We start from the raw sequence: 13,111 nt of genomic DNA, 5'->3' as shown, positions 1-13,111 counted from the left end.
GAAAGACCAAAAGTTCTCCGTTTGTAAACCCAAAATACGGCCGTTCCGTTCTTTAGGTTTCCAAACGGAATTATTCCTGCTGTGCCTCTTTTGGACTTCCCAACGGATTTTCCGTTAGAAAATGGCGTGGATATTATCAATTTATGTCAATGAAACAACATTCATATTGATAAGAACATTTAGAGCTTTTAGTGTAAGATATTCACTTGTCATAAGACGAGATATTTCATTCCTCCACTTGTTTATAACGTTACAATAACTTCGAGAATATGTATATCAACCTCAACAGTAAGATCGTCTTCAGTATCTCGTACTTGACTCGACTAAGGCTGTGAACCATTCCACCGATTTGTTTAACTTTAAATTTAGTTAAAATTTGAAAGTTTTATGGTTACTTTCCCATCGTGGTTAAAATTTTATCCCAAAGACATTTGAGTTTTGACAGATTGATAGTTATTTGGAGCAAAAAGGATTTGGCGTCACTTTTTCTCGCGAGCAAAGTTTAACTATCGAACTGTTAATTGTAACCATGCTCCGGAGTAGGGTTATTTTTATCCACTAAGAAATAACCATTGAACTGTCAAATTTTAACCAAAAGTTAAACGAATCGGTGGAATGGTTCATAGCCTAAGCACGCCTAAGTCTTACACCGACTTTTGATTATTGAAACATCGATATTCAACGTTGTCAAAAGTGCAGGGTTTTTGAATAATTTTCTAGTTCTAGTGATCGTTCGCTAATTGGGGCACGACCTTACCCCAACTAGCGAATGCCGTCAATGTTGTTTACAATATCGATCCCGCCAAACATGTAAACAAAACGTCAACGCGTTTTTGACGTCACATTCTGACGTTTAGCTACTTTTTAGTTGGGTTTCGCCCCAATTGGGGGGCCCTCCGTAGCCGGTAAGACGCGCGGCTACAAAGCAAGACCATGCTGAGGGTGGCTGGGTTCGATTCTCGGTGCCGGTCTAGACAATTTTCGGATTGGAAATTGTCTCGACTTCCCTGGGCATAAAAGTATCATCGTGTTAGCCTCATGATATACGAATGCAAAAATGGTAACTTGGCTTAGAAACCTCGCAGTTAATAACTGTGGAAGTGCTTAATTAACACTAAGCTGCGAGGCGGCTCTGTCCCAGTGTAGGGATGTAATGCCAATAAGAAGAAGAAGCCCCAATTGGCGAACCCCCAACTAAAAAGGGCCCCAACTAGTAAAAAAAAACAATTGGCGAACGTTCACTGTACCTCATACCTCCATACAGACAAATACAGACCAGTACTGGAAAAGGTCGTGATCGTCATATTAAGACAAAGACCAAAGCCCCTTTTTTTATTTCAGGCGACCAAATGAAAGAATCGTGGGTTCTTTGATCAATTTCGCATGAAAGACAGTCATGAAAGCATGTTGTGCCTTATTTTAAAATTAAAATTTCTAAGTAATTTTAATAGATATTTGCGAAGAATAGTGACTAGTCAAAAAAAACTATCATATTCCTTGAATTCATTGAGTTGAAAGTGGTAATAAACACTAAAATAAAGCAGATAGTGCACACTTTCATGCCCTGTCACGGAACAAATATTTTTTGAGCTTTTGGTAGCATGCCATTCATCCTTCGCGTTTCTATAGATATTGAAAGGGGCAAATATGTAAACATCGCGTGACATCTCTCATTGAAAATGAGAAATAACAGTACTGATACAGACATTTGGCTGAGATTGATACAGACTTATAAAAATTTTATCTGGCGTCCCTGGAGTTCAGTGCGAGATTTCTCTTGTTTCGGACAGCAGAACGATGGCGCGATCGGCCGAAATATTGTGTTCTGCTTTGCGCGGCCGGTAATAAAAATCAGTTCAGTGCGAGATTTCTCTTGTTTCGGACAGCAGAACGATGGCGCGATCGGCCGAAATATTGTGTTCTGCTTTGCGCGCCCGGTAGGCCGGTAGTTAGTTTGTACTGTAAAATCACTGTGTATAAATAATGGCATGGTCGTATCGCTTATCAGAGTGAATCCAGATCCAACGATGCCTACCAATTAACTGATAATCCTTCCTGTGGTTTTTGTGGAGACGCAGAGGTAAACACGGTCTTCAAATACCAAAAACCACCTACTAATATTCCTTCCTTCTTCCTAACTGACTACAAGGACGTGGCCGGCGCCGTTATTGATCATTTGAATTTTAGAGTCACTGAAACTTGCACACTGAGAATGCTTGAACAATCCCAGTCAATCATTCAGTTGATTATTTGTGCAATTTCACTGATTCTGGTCAATCACGGAGTAGCAACCATAGATATGTGTAGTCAGTCAAAGCTAAAAGCTAAGCTAAGCATGCCCTATGAATCACACTGGATATGCCTTCAATAACTATTCCATTACAGGTCACCCAAGAACTCCCTGAAGTATAGGTCCTAAGGTCTACACGCGTAACCAAAAAGCGGTTTATTTTAATAGTCAATACTCTTTGGATCCATATAATAAAGTTGGATTCGGCTTCAACAATTATACCATTCCAGATCATCCATTAAAAACAGCATCTGAGAAGAATTTTGAATTAGAGGCCTACATATAAGAAATGTGGATACAAATGTGCCGCTAATCAAGCTGTAAAAAAACAGCAGCAAGAGATCAAGCAGCCAATTTGTTGTTTGTTGCCTGATTTGAATCGTGGATGAGATATGAGAATTTGAGTTTTTACCCACACTGGTTCGCATCACGTTCCAATTTTGTCACGCTCCATTCGTCAACAATTCTCGGGTACTTATTCAAAAGGACGTTAGTGATTTTGTTAATAATAATTCAAACGTCGATTTCTCCAATCTGATGGCGCTCCCACGCAAACCAACACCACCAACAGGTAGCCGAAGGCTTCCCCTACCTGTTTGTGATGATGGTTTGCATGGGAGGACTATCAGATTGTACAAATCGACGTTTGAATCTTTATTTACAAAATCACATGCGTTCTTTTGAATAAGTACCCGAGAATTCCGTTTTTATCAACAGATTAAGATTAAGAGATTTAACTTTTAAAATAAAACAACTAGGGTTACTTTTTGGTCAAATGTTGTATTTATAATATTCCAAGCACTAGCGGTAAGGCCGTAACTAAAAAGAGAGGATTCTCTTCACCAGCCCCCCACTCCCCCTTTGGATTAGAAGTGACAAGATGCGGGTTTGTTTGCACTTTATCACTTCAGGACAAAGGATTACATTGTTATCTGGCGTTCTGATATATTCGAAAATGTTCTAGGCCGTCTAAACTGTTTTCAAGTATATGTCCTCGAATGTATCAGGAAATATGCCTACAAGCAAAATTTTCTAGGCTAAGATATCTTCTTCTTACTCATTGGTGTTACATCCCCACTGGGACATTGCCGCCACGCAGCTTTGTGTTCTCCACAGGGTAAGATATATGTCCAAAAAATATCTATGTGATCGTAAGACATAAATTGATCGCGTTTTGAGTAAACATAAACTATGTCTGGGTCTCCAAAACGTCCTGGAGTTCAAAACATGTGATATACCCGATCAACCAAGACCCAAGCGACATATTCGTGCATCGTTGAACATCTTAGCAGGTCCATTGAGGATTTCACTCATTACTTTTACATGCAACAACAGGCTTTTTCTTTTCTCCAAAACGTCCTTGTGCTCAAAACAGTTCAGAACATGTGATCTAATCGATCAAACAAGTCCTGAACGATCCTTTTTGAATAAGATTTGGTACATACTGACGATAAGGACATTGCAAAAGTGAATAATCTAGTAGATACTTTGAACTGAACTCGAAAACGTTTACATTATTCCTATTGGATATATTGAGTATATGCCGAAGATAAGAACATTGCAAAAGCCTTGATTGATTGATCTGGTAGATATCTTGAGCTGAACTCGAGAATGTTTTGGAGTACCTTGAACATCTCGAATTCAAGAAAATTTGTCTGAAGTTTGAGTTTGCATTGTTGGCTACATTTCGATCTTGAGGACATTGCTAAAGGCCTTGGTTGTTCGGTAGATACTTTGGGTTGAACTTGGGAACGTTTTGTAGTACCTTGAACATCACGTATTTGACGTATTTGAAAAAAAAAAGGATTTACATGATGCGTATGTGCCGATGATGAATACATTGCAAAAGCCTTGGTCGATCTGATAGATACCGTGGGATGAAATCGAAAACATTTTTTGAGAACCTTGAGTATCTAGTATTCCTGAAAATTGATAACTGTCTCAATGATCAGAATGACCAAACTTGATTGAGTGTTAAAATTAATTAACAATGTGGTATAGGATCCAAATATTTCAGATATCTGTATGCTGCCAGAAGCAAAGTCTTCCAAAGGTTTTGGATATCTGGGTCTTCAGAGTATAGTCTGGGTAGTTGACATCATGATGAACATTTTTGCTGAAGAAACTGAGGACCTAGCTCACAGCCAATCTAAAACGCTAAGCATATATAATCCATCCGTCTCGAAACGGTTAAAAGGTCGGTTAAAGGTTAAAGAGGTCAAATATTGTAAAAAAAAATTTATGTTATCAACGGATACCAGCTTATCTTAGGGAACGTCCATAAATTACGCCACCCTTTTAGTGGTAGGGAGAGGATTTCTGACCACATAAGTATTTTTTTTTAAATATTTACAAAAAAGCAGGACAATGAAGTGAGGCAGAATTGAAAAAAAGTTGATTTTTGCGTGACATAATTTATGGACGTTCCTTTGATGCACTCCTTACTTGCTAGGAACCTCAACCAGTCACCACTGATGATATACATTTCCTATTTCCAATATAACTTTGGTCTCTTTTCACTAACCCTTGCCTCCCAACAAGCATGCATGTTTCCCAGCAGTAGGTATCATTTTTACTAAAATTTTAGCTAAAAAAAATTGTCAAAGGAAATTATTCCGATTTATTAGTCACAGTTCCGATTTTATCATTCTGGAACTCACGGACCGTGTTGATAAAAACGGAACATATCTATATGCAATGTGATCACATTGAATAACGGTGTGAAATTTTTTACATAGGTATATAAACAATTCCTCCCCTGTTATATGTTGTTTTTTAATGAAAAAGATTGGCTACAGAGTTACATATTCTATCCGAGTTTCTCGAATCCAGGCTCTAGTTTGAATTAAATTGAAGTTTCCACATAATTTGGAGTCAACTGCTGCTGGGTACGCCACGTTGTGTTTAGCTGGTAAGGGCATATTGTCCTGGTTACATGGGGGCGATTTGACCAGGGAAATATATTTTCAAAAAACCGCAATATTTTTGAAGCAATTTAATATCATATTTACCACTGAGGCAAGCAATTTTGTTGCTCAACTGAGTGCTCTAGTGCCAAAGAAGAAGAGTGCTCTAGTGTAAAGCGTCGGCGTCACTTAACATTACATCAAATCTTTAGCTAATAGATTTTTTCTTTTATTTCCATTATGTAATATAAGAATACTTCGCATAGTATAATGGCATTACAAATATTTAAAGGTACCATTTGACCTTAGTTATAGTTTTCTAGAAATCAAACAGGGGCGTTTTGACCAGGTGGGGCGTATTATATCGTCTTACCCTTCTAATACATCTCTATTATTTAGCGGGACAGAAGTTCACATTGACCTGGTTGATGTTTTCACAGTTTCCACATAGAACGAGCATTATTATCGGGTGATAGAATAAGGGTAGAAAGCAACATCGACGACGTGCACATTTTTCACGACAAATGTGATTATTATCACCTTGATTGCCAATCCATACGATTTATGATGTAGATTTGTGTCCGTGTTGTTTCAAAAAAATGCATTCTATATACGAGAAATTATTATAAATAATAGTTTATAGCGATGTTCATGCTTTTTGTTCAACTCTTTGTTTATCGAAACTCGTAACTCAAACTGATTAATTAAAAAATGAACAAACTGAGAATTTATTCATATAACAGTGCGTCTAATATTTGGCCAATAGTTCACGTGTTCACGTCCTTTTATATTACAGTTTTTTCTTGCTTCCAAGATTGGAATAATGAATCTTTTTACAATTTGTTTTAATTAAATGAGTTACTTGTAAATGGAAATTAAAAAATAAATCTTGAGTTACATCAACAATTTATACTCTCGATACTAACGTTGGCCAAATATTTAGTACCACTTTTCTACTTTAAAAAGGGATTGCGCCGTGGGTCGATGAATATAACATACCTGCCAATGGTAATCCTGGACCTTCACACTCTAAAATGTAATGCGTAATTCCTGAATTTGAGGCCGCGAGAGGCGGAGGGCTCACATAAGCGTTAAAATGTGTACAATTACTGTAATAATATCGGCTGCTCCACAATACTTCGCTTAGATCGCAGGTGACACACGTTGGCTCAGATCTGTTTACAGGTAGAACGAAAACAAGAGTTAGATTTTGTCTTCTAACATTACGCACAATAATTATTATTCTCTAATAGAGAATCTCTATTATTAGAATTACAGCCCATTCCCTATTTTTATTACTTGGATTGAACGATCGTAGTTCGACCAACCATGTTCAGTATGGTCTATTTTTTAGCCGTACATATCACCGCTTATCTGTGAACAGAATATTTATCTAGTCATTTGGCTTATTTTTTGAAAAGTTATATTAACGAAGGAAAAGTTAATAATTTCAGTTTAATAATTATGTACCTGACCCCAATTTCATACAAAACTAAATTTTCAAAATTTTGGTTTTCAGCAGTCTTGCATTCATAAAAATCGTATAGTTTTCGAGACATTGGTCATTGTTTTGAAAATAACCATGATTCCGGTGATATTGATGGGAGTACTGTGGTAACCTCCGGAAACCACGACTTGCGACCTGTCAACATTCATGATTTTGCAATACTGATTTTGCCAGGAAATCAACATTCCATGATGTCTCGGAATGTGACCAGATTAGCCAAATACCTTCAGAACACATTCTCATAAGTTTTTATTTGCAAAATCATGAGGTTTGACATGTTGCTTATAATTATTGACTTATGTTGACTTATGATGACTTATAATTCAAAGCTGAACCAAAAGATCTACTACCCGCAGAGAACCGGTGTCAGGCCATTAGGCCGAAGGTCATTAGGCCGAACGGTCTTTGGGCCGAATGGTCATTAGGCCAAATGTTCATTAAGCCGAACGGTCTTAGGCCGAATTCTTGCTTCTTTCTTTATTCTTGCTACTTCCATCTTTTATTTATTTTTTATTGTCTTTATTAATGAGGTTTTCGGCCCTTGACCGGTTCACCTCAGACTTCCATCTTTCTTCCTGCTTCTTTCTTTTTCATTTTTATTTTTTCACTTTTTCTTCCTTCTACTTTCTTCCCTCTCTCTTATTCCTTTTTTCTTTCTTCCTCCTTCCTTCATTTTTTTCTTCTTCCTCCTTCGTCCTTCCTTCATCATTTTTTTAAGCTTAGTTTTTCATGAATGCGGGGATCAGGCACGAAAGTGTTAATTGAACAATAGTTTGAATATATTTTAGATTAAAGTATTGCTGTAATTTTGTAAATTTTCCTATAACAAGGCTCTGTAGCTTTGGATACAAGGATCTACACAGCCATCGAATAAAAGCTGTCATAAGTAGAGTAGAAGTATAAGTAAATACTTAGACATTAACATAAAGAATTACACAAATATAGCTTTCAAGAAAGGAGAGTAAAAGTGCGGGTTGAATTGCTGGATAATGTGAGTACATTATCCTTTTCTCTCTCTCTCTCCTGTTTTCATGAAATTTCTAGGAATGATCGACGAAATTATTCGTGAACTACATGGTTGCTCCATCATTGTATCAAACCAATTTTATCAGCTTGTCTAAAATGGCAGATTGGATCTGACCCATTAAACAATCTCCATGTTAAAAACTTTACATAGCAGTGTAAAATTAACACTAACACGAGTTTTTTTTATAATTATTCTTAAATATGAAGTTACCTTTTGAGCTCCTCATTGACTGGATCTTTCACAACGTATAGATGTTGCTGTCCTGGACGTTTTCCATGTGTTCCGAGATAATAGACTAGATGATTATAGGTATCCCATGCTAGTATACGTACAACCTGTGAACAAATGAACGGTAGAATATAACAAAAATACACAAAACTGTCTTTGAACTATAAGTAATACCTCATAACGTCCATGCGATATCACAGCTATTCGTTGTTGTGTTATTGTAACATGTTTGATGTGGGTAAAATGTTCAGTGCCCGTTTCTTGCACGCTAGCCATCGTAAGGAAGCTGTCCCCATCTGGGGCAAAAACAGGATGAGGTAAAATATCCAGCCATTCGTTCTCGGGTGCTCGCTCAGAATGATGCTGAAAGAAGACACATTGTGAGTACATTTTAGCTCAGAAAGCCCTGCTGTTATTTATTGATTTACATTTAATTGTTGCTTCTGGAAGCAAGAGCGAATACAATTGCTGCGTTACAATTTCATCACAGAATCAATTTGGCAAGAACACACGATTTTGGCCTACGCTTATTAAATTAGTCGAAAAAGACTTACAATAGAAATATCAAAAAAGTGTTATTAATAATGACTCAGACCACTCAATTATTGATACTAAGGGTCAATTTCTTCACCTCCGCTTAGTGCTTAAACCAGGTTTAAACGTATGGGTAAGCACCGCTTATGAGTTAAGCGGAGGTGAAGAAAACGGCCCTAAGTGAAGCAAAGTTGCAACACCATGCGTCTCCACATCCAAATTTGAAATGTTTTGAACCTTTCGTTCGACTTACCAAGAAAACAGTGTGCTTTTATAGATTGTTAGTTTGTCATATGAATGCGGAATAAACATTACATGATCTGAGAAAATTGGGTGCATCTCGTATAAAGGGAGAGTGGGGCAAGATGGCCACCTTAAGCGATAAACTTTGTGAAACAGCGAAATTCCTTCGAATTCTGTAGATTTGGCCCTGACACACCTTTATGGTGCTTTGTTTTTCACATAAGTATCAATAAACACTGATTATTAAAATTTAAGTATTTTATAAACAGGTTTTAAAAACGATGGTTCTATTATGCTTATATTTACTACATAGGGCGATAAGGCCACCTCGGCGCATGACGAGCAAGAACCGAATAACATATCAAACAAATTATGTGGATCTCTTGGCCTCTGTCTCTACGATAACATCTAAATTTGCCTAAGTTTAATTTTAACAATCAAAACAATCACCCTTGTTTTAAATCATCTTCGATTCAAGTATAAACTATTTTGATGATTTTGTAAACACATTTGGCCGGGGTTCTGCCAAATCGCGCAACAAAAAAAGCCATTTTTCTGTGCAAGCTTTCGTTTAGCAGATTAAATTGATCACAAATCTATCAGATACCCCTCACCTCATAACTGAGGGTACAACAAATGTACGCATGAATTGATATGAAATGATTTCCGTTTTCCTTCTACGAACAAAATATCATAAGTCAGATGAAAAGCCAATTGGTTCGGTTAGGAAGAACCTATATATATATATATATATATATATATATATATATATATATATATATATATATATATATATATATATATATATATATATATATATTTAAGGGTTACGCGATTTTTAATCTTAGAGGTGGTTTTGTACCTTATACAGTTGGCACTACCGCCTCAAGCCGACATATAGACAGAGTTTTAATTTCAAATGAATTTTAAGATGAAATTTATGAAACAACTCTTAAAGTAATTCTTCTTCTTATTGGCATTACATCCCCAAACTGGGACAGAGCCGCCTCGTAGCTTAGTGTTCATTAAGCCCTTCCACAGTTATAAACTGCGAGGTTTCTAAGCCAGGTTACCATTTTTGCATTCGTATATCATGAGGCTAACACGATGATACTTTTATGCCCAGGGAAGTCGAGACAATTTTCAATCCGAAAATTGCTCAGACCGGCACCGGGAATCGAACCCAGCCACCCTCAGCATGGTCTTGCTTTGTAGCCGCGCATCTTACCGCACGGCTAAGGAGGGCCCCTAAAGTAATTTCCGAATAATCCTAAATTTCTGAATGAATTCCAGGAGTGATTCCCGAAAAAAAAATAGTTATAGGAATATCCGAAGATCTCAATGTAGATATTAAATTTCTGGAGGAATGTCTGAAGGAATTAAAAAAAATGGAAACAATTTTGTTCTGTTCTGTTCTCCAAGAATTTCTTCCTAGAGTTTCCGAAGGGATTTCTTAAGAAATTCCTGGAAGAATTTCTTAAAGAAATTCCTAAAATAATTGCTGAAGCAATTTAAAAAAAAAAGTTCGTAGGTATTCCTAAACCAATTTCCGCAGACATGCTTTGAGCAATGTAAAGCCGGGATTTTTATGGTATTTCTAGATTTATTTGCATAACATTTTTGAAGAAATTCACGAATTAATTTTCTAAGGTATACCTGAAAGAATTTCTGGGTGAATAACCGAATTAGTTCCTGGGGAAGGATTTTTCAACGAACTTTTTGATAAATTTATGAAAAATCGCCGGAATGATGACTGAACAAATTTCCGAAGTAGCTTCTGAAGTAATATTCAGGATTTTCGGCTTTCAGTCACATGAAAATGTTGATAATTTCAAATCACTGCCAACGTTTCGATCCGGGATGGATTTTCAGATTTTCAGTAGAAATTCCGAAAGAATTCTTAGAGGAATGACCTAACTTCTTGAAGATAGATAATTTAGAAATACCGTTCGGAAATTCCCTTACGAATTATTTTAGAAATTCTTTGTAAATTTCCTTAAGAATTGCTTGGAAAATTCTTCGGGAATTCCTTAAGAATACCTACGGAAATTGTTTCAGGAATACCTACCGAAATTGTTTTAGTAGAAATCAATTTGATCGGAAAGTTCAAATTAATTTCGTAAATTTGTTCCTTCAGAAATTTCAACGGAAATGCTTCTAGAGATTCCTTCGAAAATTCCTTTACGAATTCTTTCAAGAATTTCTTCCGCAATTCTTTTTTAGAAATCGCGGAACGTCCTTTGTATATTCCATTGGAAATTGGTGAGTTCAGTGCGTGTTGGCTCTTGTTTCGGACTGCAGAACGATCGCGCGATTTGCCGAAATATTGTGTTCTGCATTGCGCGGCCGTCAGTGCCTGTTTTGTCGTGTTTCTGCTCAGTAAGCAGATAGTTCGCGCGGCCGAGTGAGTAAACAATTGGTGCGTGATCGGACGTGTTTCAGGTAGGATTTAAAACATTCGTAAAATCCGAGTTTTTGGTTCTGTTTTAATGTTCGGTGAATAAGTGTTCGGTTGAACGTGTTTTGTATATGATGCGAAACATTTGTAAAATCCAGTTTACTTTGTCCTCCTTTGGACGGTTCGTAAGTAAATTGATGAATTTATTTTAATATTTTTTCAGCATATACTGTTATTGACAAACGCTCTATATTGTCGAATAGAGCTCCCTTTTATTCACCTTACCCACTAACACAAATTTTCCTTCCCGAGACATCTATGAAGGTAGTATGGGTTCCCTGCATCTTCACTAGTAGATGTTGAACTAACATTCCTTCCCTTCCTTCCGTGATTGTAAGGAAGTGGGCAGGTATACAACTGCTACTGTATAGGAAAAGGTACTAATTCCAAGTACCAATTTGCGACTATATAAGTAGATTGCCCAATTGAGCATTGTATAGCCACCCACGATTTGTACAATCACATATGCTATGCTATGCTATGCTATATTCCATTGGAAATTGGTTGTGAATTCCTACAGAAAACCCTTCAAAAATTCCTTAAAGAATACCATGTGGAAAACGATACTGAAGACCGAAAAACATGTGTTTTTTAGGAGGAGAGCATTTATGAAATATGCAAAAATATCCTAGCGGTCGGAATCGAACTCACGCCTCCCAGTATGCTAAACGGATACTCTACCAGTATGCTATGGTAAACTTAATGCTACCCTCATTAAGTTTGGGTTCGATTCCCACCGGTGTTTTTAGGTCTTCAGTATCGTTTTCTACATAGCAAAAAGTAATACGAAAGTTCTTTAGGAGAATTCCTTTTATGAATTTCTTTGGAAATAAGGTTAGGAAATTAGCTTTAGGATTTCCTATTGAAATTTAATTACGAACCGCTACATTTTTTTAAATGAATCAGCAATTATTTCAGGATTTTATCAAACAAATTTTCGAGTAATTCCTTAAGAAATCTTTTCCGAAACTCTAGAAAGAAATTCTTGGAATTCCTCTAAAATTCCTCATAAATATCTCCAAAATTTAACCCAAGAATGTTTGTGAAAATTCCCTCCTGAAATTTGTTTGGAAAATCCTTAAGACTTTCGCATGTTCCTTTAGAAATTCTTTTGGAAATCAGAAATTTATTCAGACATTCTTCTAGAAACCATTCAGAAATCACATCAAGAGTTCCGTCGGAAATTTCATCTGGAAATTCAATTAACATTTCCGTTAGAAACCCTTCCGAAAACTTCTTTAGGATTTACTGTTTTATTCTATAATAAATTTCCGGAAAAAATCTTCTAACAAAATTTTCGGAATAATTCCTGAAGAAATAATTCGGAATAATTCAGAAGAAATTTTGCATGGTTCCACTAAAAACAAAAGGAGGTTCGGAAAAAATATCCGGATAGATGTACAAATGCCTTTTCAAATGATTTTCCGAAGGAATCCGTGGAGGAATTTCAAAAGGAATTATTGGCGTATTTTTCTAAATTATTTCTGGAGTGGAAAGATTTTCATAAGAAATAATCGAAGAAATCCCCGGAGAAATTTCAGAATGAATTCTCGAACGAATTTCCAAAGCAAAACCTGAAAGATTTGGCAATCAAATTTCTAAAGAAATTTACGAAAGAATTTCCAATCAAATTTTTAGGGTAAGATCTATCAGATTTTCCAAAGAAATTCCAATATTTATAAAAAAAAACTTTTTCAGAAAAAACCCTGAAAAATTCTAGGGAAATCTTTTTTTTTTTTTCAGAGGAGTTTACGCGTAAATAATTAAATTTCAGGGAAAATATTTGATTTGGTGGGTCACGTGCCCCATCGTTCCCCAGCTTAACTCCGCCAGGTACCATTGATGTAGATAAGGTATAGTCATATGAAAGCCGTATCTACATCAAAGTTTTTTAATTACCCACTGTACCTTGGATGGT

The 13,111-nt window shown here is 36.3% G+C and overlaps 1 protein-coding gene across 3 annotated transcripts in view; it reads right to left on the bottom strand.

Moving 5' to 3' along the window:
- LOC134211648 (dipeptidyl peptidase 4) overlaps window positions 1–13,111 on the bottom strand; it is a 59,926-nt gene that overhangs the window by 19,019 nt on the left and 27,796 nt on the right. For all 3 annotated transcript variants that reach the window (XM_062688737.1, XM_062688735.1, XM_062688736.1), the window contains exons 10-12: window positions 8,133–8,321; window positions 7,941–8,065; window positions 6,196–6,371 (exon numbers count right to left, since the gene is read on the bottom strand). In XM_062688737.1, the coding sequence (XP_062544721.1) occupies window positions 6,196–6,371; window positions 7,941–8,065; window positions 8,133–8,321 (490 nt within the window). The remainder of the gene's footprint in view (window positions 1–6,195; window positions 6,372–7,940; window positions 8,066–8,132; window positions 8,322–13,111) is intronic.

Source organism: Armigeres subalbatus, chromosome 2, assembly GCF_024139115.2.
Source record: "Armigeres subalbatus isolate Guangzhou_Male chromosome 2, GZ_Asu_2, whole genome shotgun sequence".
Classification (NCBI taxonomy): Eukaryota; Metazoa; Arthropoda; class Insecta; order Diptera; family Culicidae; genus Armigeres; species Armigeres subalbatus.
This window is presented reverse-complemented; position numbering and strand designations above follow the sequence as displayed.